At 35.4% G+C, this 16,410-nt stretch overlaps 2 protein-coding genes across 2 annotated transcripts in view; one reads left to right on the top strand and one right to left on the bottom strand.

Annotated features, from left to right (window-relative positions):
- The first annotated feature begins 6,887 nt into the window (after positions 1-6,887).
- On the top strand, positions 6,888-9,042 carry LOC145331056 (uncharacterized). The gene is made up of 4 exons (XM_080175672.1): positions 6,888-7,046; positions 7,651-7,698; positions 8,367-8,456; positions 8,881-9,042. Exons 1-4 carry the CDS (start codon positions 6,897-6,899, stop codon positions 8,914-8,916), a joined length of 324 nt encoding a protein of 107 aa, XP_080031798.1. The 5' UTR covers positions 6,888-6,896; the 3' UTR covers positions 8,917-9,042.
- Positions 9,043-10,275: 1,233 nt separating this feature from the next.
- stan (Protocadherin-like wing polarity protein stan) overlaps positions 10,276-16,410 on the bottom strand; it is a 239,360-nt gene continuing 233,225 nt past the window's right edge. The window contains exon 25 of the mRNA XM_080176342.1: positions 10,276-15,256. Coding sequence (XP_080032468.1) covers positions 11,657-15,256 — 3,600 coding nt within the window. The 3' untranslated portion in view covers positions 10,276-11,656. The remainder of the gene's footprint in view (positions 15,257-16,410) is intronic.

Raw genomic sequence — 16,410 nt, 5'->3', positions numbered from 1 at the left:
GAAAATACTATTATTTCAATTACCCATCTCTCTTAACATATATCTATTGGGTATTTTATCAAATGCCTTTCTTAAGTCAAACGTGCACAAATTGTAACCCTAGCAATTAAAATCTTACCAATTTGTTGGCTTGTGCCTTGGAGCAAACAAAACTGGAATGATCTTTTATTTTTTTCCATTTTACTATCCGCAAAAATCTGTCTAAAATACGATACGATAAATAATTTTACTTTTGTGATTTCTATTTCTAGTTTATGAAAGAAATATACAACCCTTAGAAATAAATGGATTTTCCGTTGTGCACGTTTTTTAAATTCTTTTTTTGTCAAATGTTATAAAATTGTATAAATATGGATCAATTGATTAAAAAAGGTTATAATCGGGTCTCAGTAGCCGCAAGTCAAAAGAAAATTAACTTCAGTTTGGTGTCAAAATCTGTTAACAATATAGTAATTCATCCGATTGATAAAATTGTGTAACCATCCAAACGGGGAGATACGGAAAGTTTCATGTGTAACGTCATTAGGGTCCTACCCCAAACGTAAGAGTCCCAAACGTCAGAGTGGACAAACGCAAGAGTCCCAAACGCAAGAGTCCCAAACGCAAGAGTCCCAAACGTCAGAGTGGGACAAACGTCAGAGTGGGACAAACGTCAGAGTGGACATTGCTTAAGTAAAACATCAGAGTCTATGCTATTTTAATTATATGACAAAAAATAGACAGTTAGGCCCCCTAGCCTGCCTAGCCGTGGGCGCTCGGCCCCCTAGCCTATAACCTAACCTAACCTAATCATAAAGAAAATGACTCTGGCTGCAGCACTCAGCACCCTGGCCTACCTAGCCGCAGCGCTCGGCCCCCTAGCCTGCCTAGCCGCGGGCGCTCGGCCCCCTAGCCTATAACCTAACCTAACCTAATCATAAAGAAAATGACTCTGGCTGCAGCACTCAGCACCCTGGCCTACCTAGCCGCAGCGCTTTAATGATTATAAAATCGAGACTCATACGTTTTACTTATAAAATGTCCACTCTGACGTTTGTCCCAAAAATCCTGCGTTTGTCCACTCTGACGTTTGTCCCACTCTGACGTTTGGGACTCTTGCGTTTGTCCACTCTGATGTTTTTCCACTCTGACGTTTGGGACTCTTACGTTTGTCGTGGAACCGTCATTAGAATATGTCTAAAAAGGAAGGATGAGAGAAGAAGTGAGAAAGGAAACCTATAAAACAGAGATTGATTTAGACATATTTTAATGACGTCACAAATGACACTTTCCGTGGCTCCTCCAAACGGTGTTCAAATTAGCTTCTTATGGGAGGCTAAAGCGCGACTAATATAAATTTATAAATTATATCCATTAATAAGAACATAATTAAAATACTTTTAAAAATGATAAAATGTATGTAATTATTTAAAATATGCAAAAAAAAAATCAAAAATATAAACAGGGCTCGGCAGCTGCGTGGCAGCCTCTAAATGAATACTAGTTTGACTGCTTAATTTAAAAAAAAGAGGGATTGCCATAGGTCAGGTTTACATTTCCAGCTGATTTTTAAAGGTGGATTTTTCTAAAGGCTTACAGGCTGCTGCTGACCTTCAAAATTGTATCTAAAGTTCAAAAATGTCCAATTTTTGGAATCATTAGATTTTATAACATCTCCCCTTAATACATTTTTCCATGAGGAGGGGGGGGGGAGTGGTTATTTTGCAAGATATCGGCTCAAACAACATACATTTTACACACATACATCCTATTTCTTTATATACAATGCATTTTTATTTCTAATAAACTGTCTTTTTAATAAACATATTACGTTTAAAATCCAGAACAAATAATATTTGGTTCAAGGTGAAACTAATTAATTATCCTTTGTTTGATTAATACAAAGTAAATATTTATTAAATGTAAAACATTAATTGGTAATTTTCATAATATCATTTATGTAAATTTGTAATTCTTTTTTATTATACAGTAAGTTTAATTTGTGCGCCTTTGTTCCAAAAATATCTCGTAAACTTCTGGGTAGACCAATCTACAATTTTCATGGAAGTTTAGTAATTGTCAACAAAGGGTTTTTATGCTATTTTGTTTATCCTCCAAGAGAAAAAAAACCCTAAAAATAAAAAAATTTTGCCGGGATATGACCTCAAATAACATTTTGTGGGCAAAAAAATCTATAAATGTAAAATATTCGGTATTTTCCTCTTAGTATTATTTTTAGCGATTTCGAAAATTTGAGTACCCCCCCCCCCCCCCAACAACAAAATAATAATTTAAGTAAACTATTATTAGGTTGGACAGGAAGGAAGGGAGGGTATATAGAGAGCGAGACATGAGCCTTGCCTCCTTAGACTACCATGGCAACCAGTTTAGAAACCCAGTTCCGCACTACAAGCCAGTCAGTGGTAGACTAACAATAAAACTGTCACTACTACTGTTTATATACCCTCCCTCCTTCCCTTCCAGTCGAACATTCTGCTCTGGTATTTGCTAATAAAATCCAACCAATAACAGCCACTCTTATTCTGGCACCCTCTTAAGTTAGAATTGGAGAGCGAGTGCTCGCTCTCATGCACTTAAATAGGACACATACCTAATATAAATATAAATTGCACAGTTAAGTCATTACAGTTAACTAACACTCTTTAGTCAGGAAGTTTACCAAAATATTCACCGTGAATATTCAACGAACATATGTGGCTGCAGCACTCGGCTCCCTAGCCTATAACCTAACCTAACCTAAAATAGTTTTTTGAAATTTAGAAAATTAAAGTACCCCTAACAACAAACATCTGTGGCCGCAGCGCTCGGCTCCCTAGCCTATAACCTAACCTAACCTAACCTAAAATAGTTTTTTGAAATTTAGAAAATTAGAGTACCCTGACATCAAGTTTTGGAGGCGTTCTATCCAGACATCTGTCGCTCGGCTTCCCCACAGCACGGACACGTTATTGAATTTAATTTAAGCTTGCCTTTTTGCCTTGTCCAATTCTTTTCCTCCGGCGGCGTTCTATCCAGACATCTGTCGGGGGGGGGGGGGGGGGGGAGGGTGGGTACTCAAATTTTCAAAATTGATAAAAAAATTTTTAAGAGGATAACGCCAAATATTCAATTCTAAGTTCCAGGTAGAATCCTGCAGGTCTCAAGGACCTATAATTTTTGTTTGAAATTTTAAGAAAAAAAGACAAAAAGACAAATATCCTGTTACTTAAAGAACAAGAAGTAAGGTTTTTATATCAGTGGCTCGAGGTTTTTACAACTACTAAACCGATTGAGTTCTCCATTCTAGGGAAGCTTCACATAGGTTCTAGTTTGCTATTTTTTCTGTCTTTCCATATCTCTTCCAATTCAATGCCCGAAAATTCTAGGGGCGCAGTAATATTGTATCGTTAATAGATACACCATAATTTTCTAATCTTTGCTTGATTGATAAGCTCTGCTTTTATGGATTTTAAATCCAAATATTGTAATTTAAAAAAAAACGGTGAACTTTAGAATAATAAATTATTGATGGAACAAAATAAGATTTACAAAGCATAGCATGCAACTCATGTATCCGGCACATTTCGGTCAGAACAGCAGAACAGTCAGCTAGCCTACGAACACAAAATAATCTTCTTAGTTTATTTTTAATTTGTGTTTTTTTCCCTCAAGAATACCAATAAAAAAAGCGCACATTCGAAGACTTAAGAAAAGGCCACCTTTAGGTAATTTTGTAGAATATGAGATGCACACCAAAATGTTTTTCCTTAACCGTGTCCAGTATGATTTACAGTACATTGTCCCCTCCCTCCCTGCAGCATGGAAACTAAAGAAAAATAAGATAATACAAGGATGACAACATCCAGAAAAGTGAATAACAACATTAAACAGACAAATAAACATAGTCAAATAAAAAATAACAATGCATTTTATACTATTATAAAATTACTTTTAAATAAAATAAGGATGACAACATCCATAAAAGCAAAGCTCTGAGATTTTAAAAAAACGAACATTAAAACTATAGAAGAGTGTCAGAACTAAATACCCAGAATATTAATGCATGGTCTAAAGAAAATTGTAAGTAAATTTCAAAATTTTAAATACAGGACAGACCGACCCTAATTAAAGAAAAACTTCGCTTTTAGAAATTGTTAACTGTCCTAAATTATCTTGAACTAACTATTTATAACTAGATAGTACTAGAAAGTATAAGGACCACTATAAATACAAAATATATACCATTTCAGTAGATTCAAATATGTCATGTGAGAACAAAGTTGAAAAGTTTAGTTATTTATCGCATCGTATTATAGACAGCTTTCTGCTGATATCAAAATTTAAAAAAAGCAGGTTCGTTATCCCCGAGGGGCCTAAGTACCGTGCTAACAAAACTGTTATATTATTTTTATAATATTTATTCTCGTATTCATTCGAATCCGGTGGATAGGAACCGGTTCTCATGAATACGAAAAAACTATGTCTAGCATCGTATTATATCCAGTTTTCTACGAATATAGAAATGTACAATCATAAGATTAAAAATAGTTTTTTTTAGCCGGTGCCTTTGGCACCACGGGGCTAAAAAAACTAGTACATTCTATATCCGCGGAAAGCCGTTTATAATACGATACGAGAAATAACTATTATAATATTCGTGAAAAATTGTCTGTAAGACGATGCTATGATTTCTTAGTATGGCTTAGAACTGGTTCTAATCCAATGGATATTAATCGGTTTTGAAGCTATACTGGAAAAAATATTCTAAAACTTGCATGACAATATCATGTCATTAACGACCTTACACAATTTAGTATCAGCGGTCTTAGGGATAGGTCAATGAACAATACATTAATATGCATCCCAAATTATGACAAGTACAACTACCCTATCTGTAGATTAATTAATGGTTAACACTTTCGAACACAAAAGTTTGGATTAAATCTGTCAAAATTCAATTAATGTACCAAAATTTTATGAACCAACGAATAAGATAACGTCGTTTTATTCCTTTAGATACAAGTGAAATTTACAGTCAAATGTCCCCTCACTCCCCGATTGAGAATCGACAGATTGTCAAAAGTTTAACAGGGAAGCTAATCTTCTTTCTTTTGCTACTATATTTTTACATTATTTTAATTAATATTTTATTTAGAATCAGTCCTTAAACAATTTATAATCAACTTTTGATAGAACTTGATAAGAAAAACTTCCTTTAGATAGCTGAGCAGTTTGCTATTGGATGTAGAATATACATGGATATTATGACAGGGGAAAATTGTCGTCAATTTAGCTTGCTAATAAGTACTTATTGGTCAGTTCGTTCTTCAAGTAGAAGTTTTAGGGTGTGCAAGGGGGGAATCGTTATTTTTGCCCACTGCATGTTTCACTTTATTAGAGAACATGAAACCTGGTGTAAGATCCAAGTCATAATATATCCATAAGTACAAAAATTAATTTTAGTTATCAAGATACAGAAATTGAATTTTTGTAACAAGGCAAATTGCGTTTAGTCGTAGGAAAGTGTTTGAATTTTTTCAGTTTGCAATTATAATTTTAGTCATTTTATTTTTAATTTTGTTGATTAGTTTTTAAAGGTTTTAAAGAATTTATTTATTAACTAATCTTAATGATAATCTAAGATTTTTGTGTTTGTCTATTAAGATCTCGATAAGCACTAGATCTATTGAGTTCTTCACATTAGGGAAGATTCATATATGCCTTTGCCTGGTTTTAGATTAACCCTTACAGATCGGGGGGGGGGGGGGTCATATTGACCCCCCCCTCTATTTTTTCAATGTCATTTTTTTTGTAGGTAAGATAGAGAGTTGTGACTTCATGACTTTTTAAGTTTAGTAATTATACGTCGGCAAGAGTTGATTTTATTAGGATATCTGGTCTGTGTCGGTTGTGGTGTCCGGTCAAAGTCGGTTGGGTAGCACCAAAATAAAAAAAAATTCTAAATAAATCTTAATTTCTACATTATGACTTTGTATATAAGGTAGAAACCTAATTTTTTTTGTGAATACTGAGATATCAATGACCTTATGAGAAAAGTGGTGTTATGACCGTTTGACCGCACCCTGACCGACTTTATGACCGATTTTTGTCCGGCTTTTACTACAGACATATATCATGAATATCGTGGCTTCTATTACAGCTAGAGACCTATAAATTTTTTTGGTAAATCCTTGAGCAAGAATAAACAGATAAAAATATTAATTGGCGCCGCCAACCGCCGTTTTACCGCCGTAACCGCCGAAAATGGCGGTTTCCATTATTTGCCGTTTTTTGGCGATGATCAGAAAAAGTAATTTTTTTGTTATGAAAAATAAAAGTTCGTCCTAAAATTTGGTCATCATAGCTGCAAAATTGGCCGCTCTACAGCTGTTTTAAAATTTAGCGGCTGGCCGCTAAAAAGCGGCTAAGGAGCGGCCTGACCGCTATGACTAGAAAAAGTAATTTTCTCTAAAAATACACATGAACCACCAGAAAAAAAATTTACGTCTTTATCTGTAAAGAAGCCGAGATAGAGGGGGGGGGTCAATATGACCCCCCCCCCCCCCCCCCGATCTATTAAGGTGGGAATAGGGGCCCGATCTGTAAGGGTTAATTTAATGTGACACAGCTGTCAGTGTTGCCGAATTAACACTGCCAATGAGTTTTATAAGTTGGCTTTTGTCACTCGAGTAATAGTTATTTATCGCATCATATTATAGACAGCTTTCCGTGGATATTAAAATGAAAAATTGAAAGATTAGAATTAGTTTTGTTATTCCCGAGGGCTACCAAACTGTTTTAAATTTTATGATTTTATTTTAATATTTGTGGAAAATTGTCTGTAAGACGGTGCTGTATTTCTGGGAACCGGTTCTAATCCAGCAGATAATAATCAGATTCGAATCCATACTGAAAATATGAATCTGATTTTATTTTCAGCAAATCCAAAGAAACTGATCAAAATGTCCGCCCCCGACGCCCCTCCCCAGCCAGAAATTCCAGAAGAGGTTAAGGTATTGAAGACAAGTGGACTCTTGGACGAAATCAAAGAGGGGAAAGAATTGAAGGTAGGTAATTAATTTACAATTTTGTTGTAGAAAATATGTTCTAACGAAATCAAAGACCTTATTAAAGTAGGGATCAGAAAATAAACGATAAATTTAATTATGATTAACAAAATTAACCCTTCTGAAATGAAATATTACATGTGGAAAGTTTGTACACTAATTGATTAAAAGTAAATTTATTGCGTAAGACGACCTTTCCAAACTTAAAAATCTTCCAAAGAGAAAAAAATCACGAAACCTTGATGAAGAAATGTTAACATATCTTTACTTATTTCCTAAAGTAATCTTTTAAGTTGATTTAAGTGTAATCTATTGGATCAAAAATTTTGATTTATTGAATATTTAAAATATTTTCCAGTATGGCTTCGGAACCGATTAATTTCCGCTGGATTAGAACCGATTTTGTTTCATGTATTATTAAAAATCATGTATTACTTCTTATGATAGGCAATACTAAACTAAAATTTTAAAATTAATACCAGTTTTGTCAGCCAAGGATTTCGGGCCCTCGAGTCTTAAAAGACTGGAATCTTAAAATCTTTTATTTTGCTATCTGTGAAAAACTGTCTATAATGCTATGCGATAATAGCTTTTTCATTTGTAGGATGTGTCCCCCGTAGAAGGCGTAGGAGCTGCACAAGAACGAGCTTTAGTAAGTATTTCAGTAGCGAAGCTACTCTGCAAGTGAATTATATTTTGAAAACTATGGGCCAAATCTTAAAGGATTTCTTATACTAGTCGAGAATTTAGGGTTTTCTAACTCTGAAATATGCAAGGTAAAGGAAACCCTACTCTAAGGCTACAGGAATAGGGTATAGCCAACAAAATAAATCATACTATTTGGGGAGCAGATAAAAAGACCGCTTTTACTAAGAAGCATTGCCCAATAAAGTAATGAAAAAATCCTTTTACTAAAGTAACAGGATGTCTATTTGTCTGTGTGTTTGTACCGAAGGATCTCGCTAACCGCTGAACCGATCGTGTTCTCCTTAAAAGGGTAGCTTCTCATAGGTCCCGGGAAGGTTTATTACTATTTTTGGGAGGGTACCACCACCCTCCCAAGAGATATCGTCCGAGGAAAAAAATACCCCCCCTTAAATTTTATTTTTTTTAACTAAAATAAAAATAGAGGAGCACCCCCCCTCCCCCACAAAAAAAATCACCCCCACCTCCATTTATTTTTTACTTTTTCTTTATAAATCTAAAATAATAAATTGGGTTATAAAATTCGGCTCTCCTCTCCTCAAGTGCCCTTAAAGGCCTCTAGGGGCGTAGCCGCTAGTTATGTAATTTTAATATTAAATAATGTACTTGTTTTAGTATGGTATAAAGAAATTTAACAAGAACAGATTGAGCCATGTCACCGTGGACGAGAAAAATTTTCTACCAGACGCTGAAACAATTGCTCAGGTTCCGTTTTTGTTGTTGTAGAGCAGCTACTCTATAATTCAATTTGTCTGTTCGTCAGTCCGTAACGTTTTATAGGAAAGGTGAATTTTTATTGGTGAAAATTTAAAGCTCTTTATAGTGCCTATAGAAAAATTGACGTCATGCAATACAAATGACCGTTGATAGGCCAATACACAGACAAAATTACCTATGTTATGCCATTATGACGTCATTCTTTATAGGCTAAAAAGCTTCGAAATTTTCCTGAACATCTAGTATACAATCTAGATTGTATACAATTTACTTGGTCTGTCGGTCAAGGATCAAATGACATAAATACTAATACTTTCAAAAGTTTTTTCGTCATTCCTTTTTCTTTTTAATATCAACTAAACATCTTATTTATAATACACTTTATTCGTATTTCATAAATTTTCTATTACAGGAAAAGGCAGCTTTAGAAGCAGGAGAAACATCTTAAAGAATACCTAATAATTTTCATGCAAATTATGTTTAAATTTTGTCAAGTTATTTAAGTAATTTTTGTGACTGTAGTATTTGTGATTAATATTAGAATAATGCTTTAAATACATTCAATTTAAAATCATTTTTGTGAAGTTTAAATTACCGAAGCGAAGTTACTAAACAAGTCATACTTGTCTGTCTTTGTTTCCTATTTTAGAAGGATTAGGTAGTCAATTACACACCAAGACTGTTAAATTTTTAAAAGTAAAGCTTTCATAGAATCAGGGCCAAATCGTTAAAATAAACATGTTAGAATTGTCTTTGGGATCTTAAACTTCGCCTGATGATTCATATAACAGTTGGGTACGATCTAAAAAGCGTAGTAACTCTATAACCGTTACAGGAAAGTACGTATGTCCATCTTAAACATTACTATTTTTTTACTTTTTTGACCACAAATTTAATTATCCTATTTCTCAGATTTTTTAATGATTCCTATGCCAACAATATTATCAGCGATGTATCTCTATAATTAAATCCTAAAATGAAAGTATGTTCTTTTTCTATGTCCTGTACTTGCGCAATTTTGCAATAAATTAATGTACAATTTTGTTTAGACTTACAAATTAATGTTCTACTTATAAGTAATGATAGTTATTGTTTGTTTGACCTTCTTTCTTTATTACAGCTTCGCTTTTATCATTTTTTGGATGTTGTCATAATACTTTTTAGGTAAAATAGTTTTTAAGCATCTTCATTGTCTACGGGCAAAATGGTATAATAATAAAATTATACACCTACATATTGACAAAAATAAATCCATTTAATTTATGATTTGTCAATTACACACCTACAGTGGGTGTGTTTTTGCTAGTGGTAAAAGTGACAGCACCCCATAGAGTTATGGTTTCCAATAGGAATATGGGACAATGGATCTAAAATACACTCTTTTTACTTTGACAAAAATGTCTTGCCTCAGCTAATTTTGTAAGACTTTTTGTACTAGCGCTGTTTGCTAATGTTTCCTAGCTGAAATTAATCAAACCAAACTTTTTGCTCTTTTGTAGCGACTTGGCTGTGTTGATATCTCCGACGCTATTAGCTTATATTCAATCAAAGGGACAAGGGAAGATTTGTCGTTAATTGAGGTTGCTAATAGAGACCTCATTTATTGATCATTTCAGTTTTTTTTATCTAGTAGAGGGGGAAGGGGTGGTGGGTACGGGGTGTCATTATTGTAGCCAGCTGCGAGTATCACTTTATTAAAGTACATAAAAATCTGATGCAAAATCCAAGGAATAATGTATCAATTGTAGAATTATTCGCTACAAACAAATCAAATTATAGAGTACCAATATTTATCAAATAAAAATAATTTTTGATTATTCAATTTTTATTTATTACTTATGGTTTTATTTTTAACAAACTAACATCGTTCACATTCAAAATTTTGAGATTCTAACAAATAGTGATACAAATGCTTTTTATTCGTTCATGATATGGTATATTTCATTTATTATTTGTATGATAAAATAAGAAAAAATTAAAATCTAAGAATATATTGGTAACAATTTTGGGGGCAGTTTAACTTAATAAAATTAAGCTAAGAATATTAGATTTTTAATCAATCTGCAAAAGTCGGCAAAACTGAAAATTCAAATTTTGAAATTAGTGCAATTTTCCTCAATATGATAAATATAATTCGTTAAAAACCCACTTTGTTTTAGTCACTATTGCTCGGAACACTAGCTTGAACCCAATTGAAGAACCTAGGTTGGGACAAAATTTTAAGTAATCATAGACGTCCAAGGGTGGGGATTCAGGGGTGTTTAACCCCCTGAAACTTTGAAACCCCCTCATTTTATCTCCCTGATTAAAAAGAAAATACATTAGATTACCCGCCTTAAACCTTTGAAACCCCTCAAAATAAAAAAAAGCTTGTACGTCTCCGAGAGTAATGATTCAAAAAGTTTGGATAATACAAATGTATACATACAACCAATTATATTAAGATAAGTCCCTAAAGTTTTGAGCCTACAAATGAGAGAACTTTGGGGACCATTGAGGAGAATTTGTTTTTTGCAGTTATGACACTTTCGCAGAAAAGAATAAAAAAATATGATTAAAATTGATCTATTTTAATGTGTACTAAAATAATCTAAATAAAAAGAAAAAATAATACAAGTACATCAGTCTTTTTAAGGGTTTTGATTAAAAGAACAAATAAATAAAAATACTAATTAGTTTTAAAATGAGATAATACTGAAATTAAAAAATTAAGCTAAATGCAAATTTAACAAAAATAACACAGTGTAAAAACACAAAACAAAATGAAAGTTTTTTTTTATAAAAAGCTTAATAATTTATTTGCTATATTATTACAGTTAATTTCTCTTTGATATGAATTTTTTTCTTGAAAAAATTGATATGACACTTGATAATTTCATTTGGGTACATTTATACATTTAGAATTTTTTATAATTATGTAAAATGTATTTTTAGAAATATTGAAACATATTCTGTTAACATTTTAGACTAAATGTTATACATTCTTGATGCATAGTCTAAATGAGCTCTTTGATTAGATAAATTCACAATTTTTCGCTATTTTTTTTTCAAAGCGTCCATTTAATTTTTATAAACCTAACAAATTTTTTCACCAGAACGGTAACATTAAACTGACAATTATTTTTTTTAATTGTTTTTTTTGTTTCTTCTCAATACTTTCACTAAAACTGGTAGTTCAAACTGGTTTGTTAAGATTGATATGAAGAAAGGTTTTGTGAATCCTGTGTCATGTCGCTGGTAACCAGGGAGGAGGAGGGATCACTGAAATTCTGACTATTTGTTGATGTTGAATACCCCTGCGCCATGGGATAGCGGCTTAATAAGTTTGGCGGCGACATGGCCACATATTTATCCTCGCTGCTAAGTTCTGACGGGGTGGCGGGACTCAACGGATGCGGTATTGTACCGCTTCCCCCGCCGCCTGTATGTGATATGTGATGCCCTGATGAATTGTAACGATACCCGCCGCCGCTCCCGCCATACACGGGATACTCTCCGCCGTGCATGGGGTACTCCCCGCCGTGCATAGGGTAATCCCCGATAATATCATTGTTGTCACTAGTTGTCAACGTTGATATCCGCTCCGCCGAACTTCTGTGCGGCGGCTGTTGTACTTGTTGTTGGTGATAATGGCGGGAAAGATAAGATTGGCGCTGTAGTGTGTTCTGTGCTGATATTGGTTGATCATTTACAACCAAACCCGCGCTTCCACTTGAGTTATGCGCCGATGAATTATTAATGTGCAGTGGCGGTACTGTTGTGTTATAATCTGTGCTGTAACCGCCACGGGTGGTGGTAGTATCGCCGGAAGATGCCACCGGTTCTAACGGTTCATCTTCATCGCTTGTATGACTTGAAGCTAGATCCAACGACCGCCGATCGCCATCGCTTTCCGTATCCGAACCGCCGCCACGATAATCCTGTCCGTGTTTAGCATTCATTGATTTGGTAGAGTTGCCGTATATTTTTGAAACATCGCTTGAGGAGTAATAGTCACTTCTGTACGGAGCTGAGTTGGTTTTGTTAGTTGATCTTGACGTAGTTGAAGCTGTAGAAATACCAATATTTCTATTTGTGTTCTTTACAGAGTTTCTGTAGGCGAGTGCAGATCTTGAAATAGTTCCTTGTGATATATTCATACTCTCTCCAAATGGCACTTTTCTTCCAATACAAACAAGATATCTGTTTCTCAATCCAGTTCGAATCCTAGCATTAAACACCACATATCCTAGTAGAATATAGACTGAAGTAACAATAGTAGCCACTGAATAGGCAATGCTCAGATGTGGCCAGTCCTCATTTACAAGAAAGAATGAAGCTGCCCAGGTTCCGGTAACCAGTGGCAGGAGACCAATGTTGAGCAACAGCATGCCACGTAGGTTGCCAAAATCTTCAATTTGTGATTTCAGGGTAAAAGCTGCCAGTATTGCCAGAAACAGGATGCAGATCTGTAAGAATAGGGCCACACACAGAGGCCCAACAAGGCTCCAAACACTGACATCATAGAGGGACAGCCAGCAGAAGTGTAGGTTGCCATACTGATGGCCTCTCACGCCCACACTGAGGCCCACAATTATGGCGGGAATTCCAAAACCGGTTCCAACATAGAATTTCATATGGCCATGGTTGATATCCCGCATTTCTGTCAGCATTCTGTGCAGATGTAGAGCATCAACAAGCAGCCAGGAGAAGACACTCAGCCAGAAATAATGAAGCAGTATGGCCATTGCATTGCAGGCAAAGCCAACATTTATAATCAAATGATGATACTTTGTCTCTATGATGAACAGTAGCTGAGCAATAAACAGGCTCACAACTATAAATCTATGGATTGAGTTTGTGTTTGTTGGTAGTCCATACAAAGCAGAGAATGCTATGAATGATATTAACAGCAAGGCCAATGATACTATTACTGAATATATAACATAATTATCAGTCTCTAGAGGCTTGGATATGACTAAACCTTGAGCCACAGTTTCACTGAGAACAGCATATGATGATAAGCTATAGCATGTGCAGTTCACTGAAATCTCCAGAACTTTGCTAAACTGCCAGAGGTCAGGTAGGCCAGTTTCACAGCCGTCCCTAGTCCATCCCTGAGCGTCAGGTATGCTGGAATCCCAGCGGGCACAGAAGGGGGCTGATCTGGGGTGGGCTGAATCCAGGCGGACTGTGAAAATAACATGAATTGGGGTGGTGAGTTCATGTCTCTCATTTAGGTCAGATTTGGACAATAATGATAGGGAAATTAGTGGGGATATGGCTTTAAAATAACTGCCCCAACGGACAACTAGGTCAGGTAGATAGTTGTCCGGCAAAAATTCTGGCATTGTCTTCTGAATTGTGTAGGCTATAGCTGGTTTCTCCAATCCACTGTAGGGATCAGCCTGCAGTAGTTCAGTAGGAATGTGAATCTTTGTGTTGTCCCAAGCTGCTGGATTCCTCATGTAGTGATTATATTTGGGGAACTGAATATATTCTGATTGTACAGGTCGGGCTAGGCTAGCTATTAGGTTGGGCTCAGGAAGAACTCGAGATTGTGGGTTTCCTTCTTTTGTAACCTCTACCACATCTAGACCAAACACCATATTTTCTGCAGTTATTTCAAAAGGGTTTGTATATGTATCTACCATGTTTAATGCTAAAGTTTTGCCATATAAAGAGAATTGATTTAAAATCTTTGTAAACATGGATCTATTAAGGTTATAGGCATCCTTTAGCACAAGTCTGTTTTCATGTTCCAATATTCTTGATCCAATAAACACAACTTCTTTGATGAAATCTCGTTCTTGTTTGTGGGAAAGATTGAATCCGCTCTGATTGTTTTCAAATTCCAATATTTGCAGGAGTAGCTTGCTAAAGAGAACAATATCTGCTCCGTACATGCTGTCAATAGATTTTCCCAGCTTGTACATACTGGACACAGTTTTCAGGGATAGATATGAGTTCAGCTGGATTTCTCCGGTTTGTATTTGTGCAAGGTCCTTAAACAGGGGCAACATTTCTCTGTGCGTGCAGTTAAACAGATCAGGTTCAGCAAAACCGTCCTCTGTGCACTGTCTTGTGGCAGTACCTTCAGATCCTGGCGGACAATCAACCTGGACAACCTCGTTGTAATCAGTCCGCGGCCACCAGACGCCGGCGGTGAACGAACGCGGACAAGAGCCGTAGACAACATCACAGCCTTCCTCGGTCACTTCAGCCTTTGCATGGGCGCATGAATCGCACAATTGACCGATAACACCTGCCTTACACTTGCACTGACCGCTGACCGGATCACACAGCTGGCTGGTTGACCCCAGGGCAAAACAATTGCAAGGTATACATTTATCTGAATCTTTAGGTCTGTAATGATAATCTTTACATCTACATTCTCCTGTTAATTTATCACAATCTGGATTATAACCATTGGCCACGTCACACTTGCAAGGTCCACAAACAGGATAGCCCCACCAGTTGGCTGGGCATGGCTGTTTCACCTTATCCTGGCAGTAGCGGCCAGAAACCAGCGGTGACACACAGTCACACGTGTAGCCGCGTGGATCCTCAGTATCTTTAGCACATGTTCCATTATTTAAACAAGGATCAAGGCCGCACAAGTCATCACAGCGCTCGCCGACAAATCCCGGCTTGCAGGCACACGCCTGCTTGTCCCATTCTGGCTGGCAGGTGGACTGGACAGGGCAGGATTCAGAGGAGCAGGTGTCAGGACTGGAACAGCCAGTTTCCACGTTGGATTCCAAGGTCGGGGTTAGATCTGACTCGGCGAGACCTCCAATTCTTACATCCTGAAATAGAAAAGAAATATCAGAAAAAAAGAATAAAAAAAATATTTGAAGGGATTCTTATTTTAAGAAAACTATTTATGATAGTTAAAAGTGTTTCTTCTTAGTAAAAAAGTCATAACATTTAGCTTATTTTACTTTCAGAAAAGTGGTTATTTTTCCCTAAATATAATCAATTGGACATTTTCTAATTGGAATTTTTCCTTATTTTTATTAGATTTTATATAGCATTAAAATTATGAAAAAAAGAATGATTAATTTAAAACATTATCAAGGAAGTAAATATTTCATTTACTAATTTTCAATTATGATAAGCTTCATTTAATTTGACATAATTAAATGTTTAATTATCATAAAACAAGGGTAATTATGTCATTTCTAATAGTAAACATCTTATTATTTCCACTCTCCTGAAATTTATCATTTAGATAAGCTAAGGTTTTATAAGGATTGTTTTATTTTACGTCTTTTGACTTTGTCTAAAATGTTATTCTGACTTTGTGTGTGCGAATGGGGCGTTTGTCCATAATTAGGTATGGAGACCGCTCTTCTATGAGTACTACTAAAACCTAATTTTAATGCAATACACATAGACATTCTCATCGTCGGTTCGCTTGTTTAGAATGCTTAACCCTCTATTCCCACAAGTATAATACGAATTTGGTTGAGCTGGTGGAAGCTCAACAAAAGACCCACGCGAAGTATTATGTTGCTTTAACCTAAGAATAAATGGTTGGTTTTGATATTCGATCAGAATCATATAAGTATATTAAGTATTAAGGAAGGAAAATGTTTTTATAAAGTGTATTTATATCACAAGTGCATAAGTTAAGTATGGAAATATTTACAGGATAAGTGTTAAAATTATAAGTAGAGTAGGACAGAAATGTGCCCTAAGTCCCAAGCAGTGAATTGTGCTAAGTGTTAGAGTTCTAACATAAGGCCTGAGCTCAATTCATGCTAAGTACTAAGGGGCCTAAATTTAAACTACAATGCATGCCAAACAACTAAGTCATTACCTTTTACCATTGATGGTAGGAGAGTTAGTAAATAACTGAATAAATTCAAGAGGTACATGCTATAACATTAGCTCTGGACCAGGATTTTAGTGTTTGTCTGTGCAATTAAATATCTGTGTGTTAATATGTGACGTAAAT

The sequence above is a fragment of the Acartia tonsa genome, chromosome 11 (assembly GCF_053477335.1).
Source record: "Acartia tonsa isolate MP-2025a chromosome 11, ASM5347733v1, whole genome shotgun sequence".
Lineage (NCBI taxonomy): Eukaryota > Metazoa > Arthropoda > Copepoda > Calanoida > Acartiidae > Acartia > Acartia tonsa.
This window is presented reverse-complemented; position numbering and strand designations above follow the sequence as displayed.

Bases quoted from the DNA above. Each gene is read 5' to 3' on its own strand.
- LOC145331056 (XM_080175672.1), top strand. From the start codon at position 6,897: ATGAATCTGATTTTATTTTCAGCAAATCCAAAGAAACTGATCAAAATG. The intron at 7,047-7,650 runs GTAGGTAATTAA...TTTCATTTGTAG, and splicing joins AAGAGGGGAAAGAATTGAAG to GATGTGTCCCCCGTAGAAGG. The intron at 7,699-8,366 runs GTAAGTATTTCA...TACTTGTTTTAG, and splicing joins CTGCACAAGAACGAGCTTTA to TATGGTATAAAGAAATTTAA.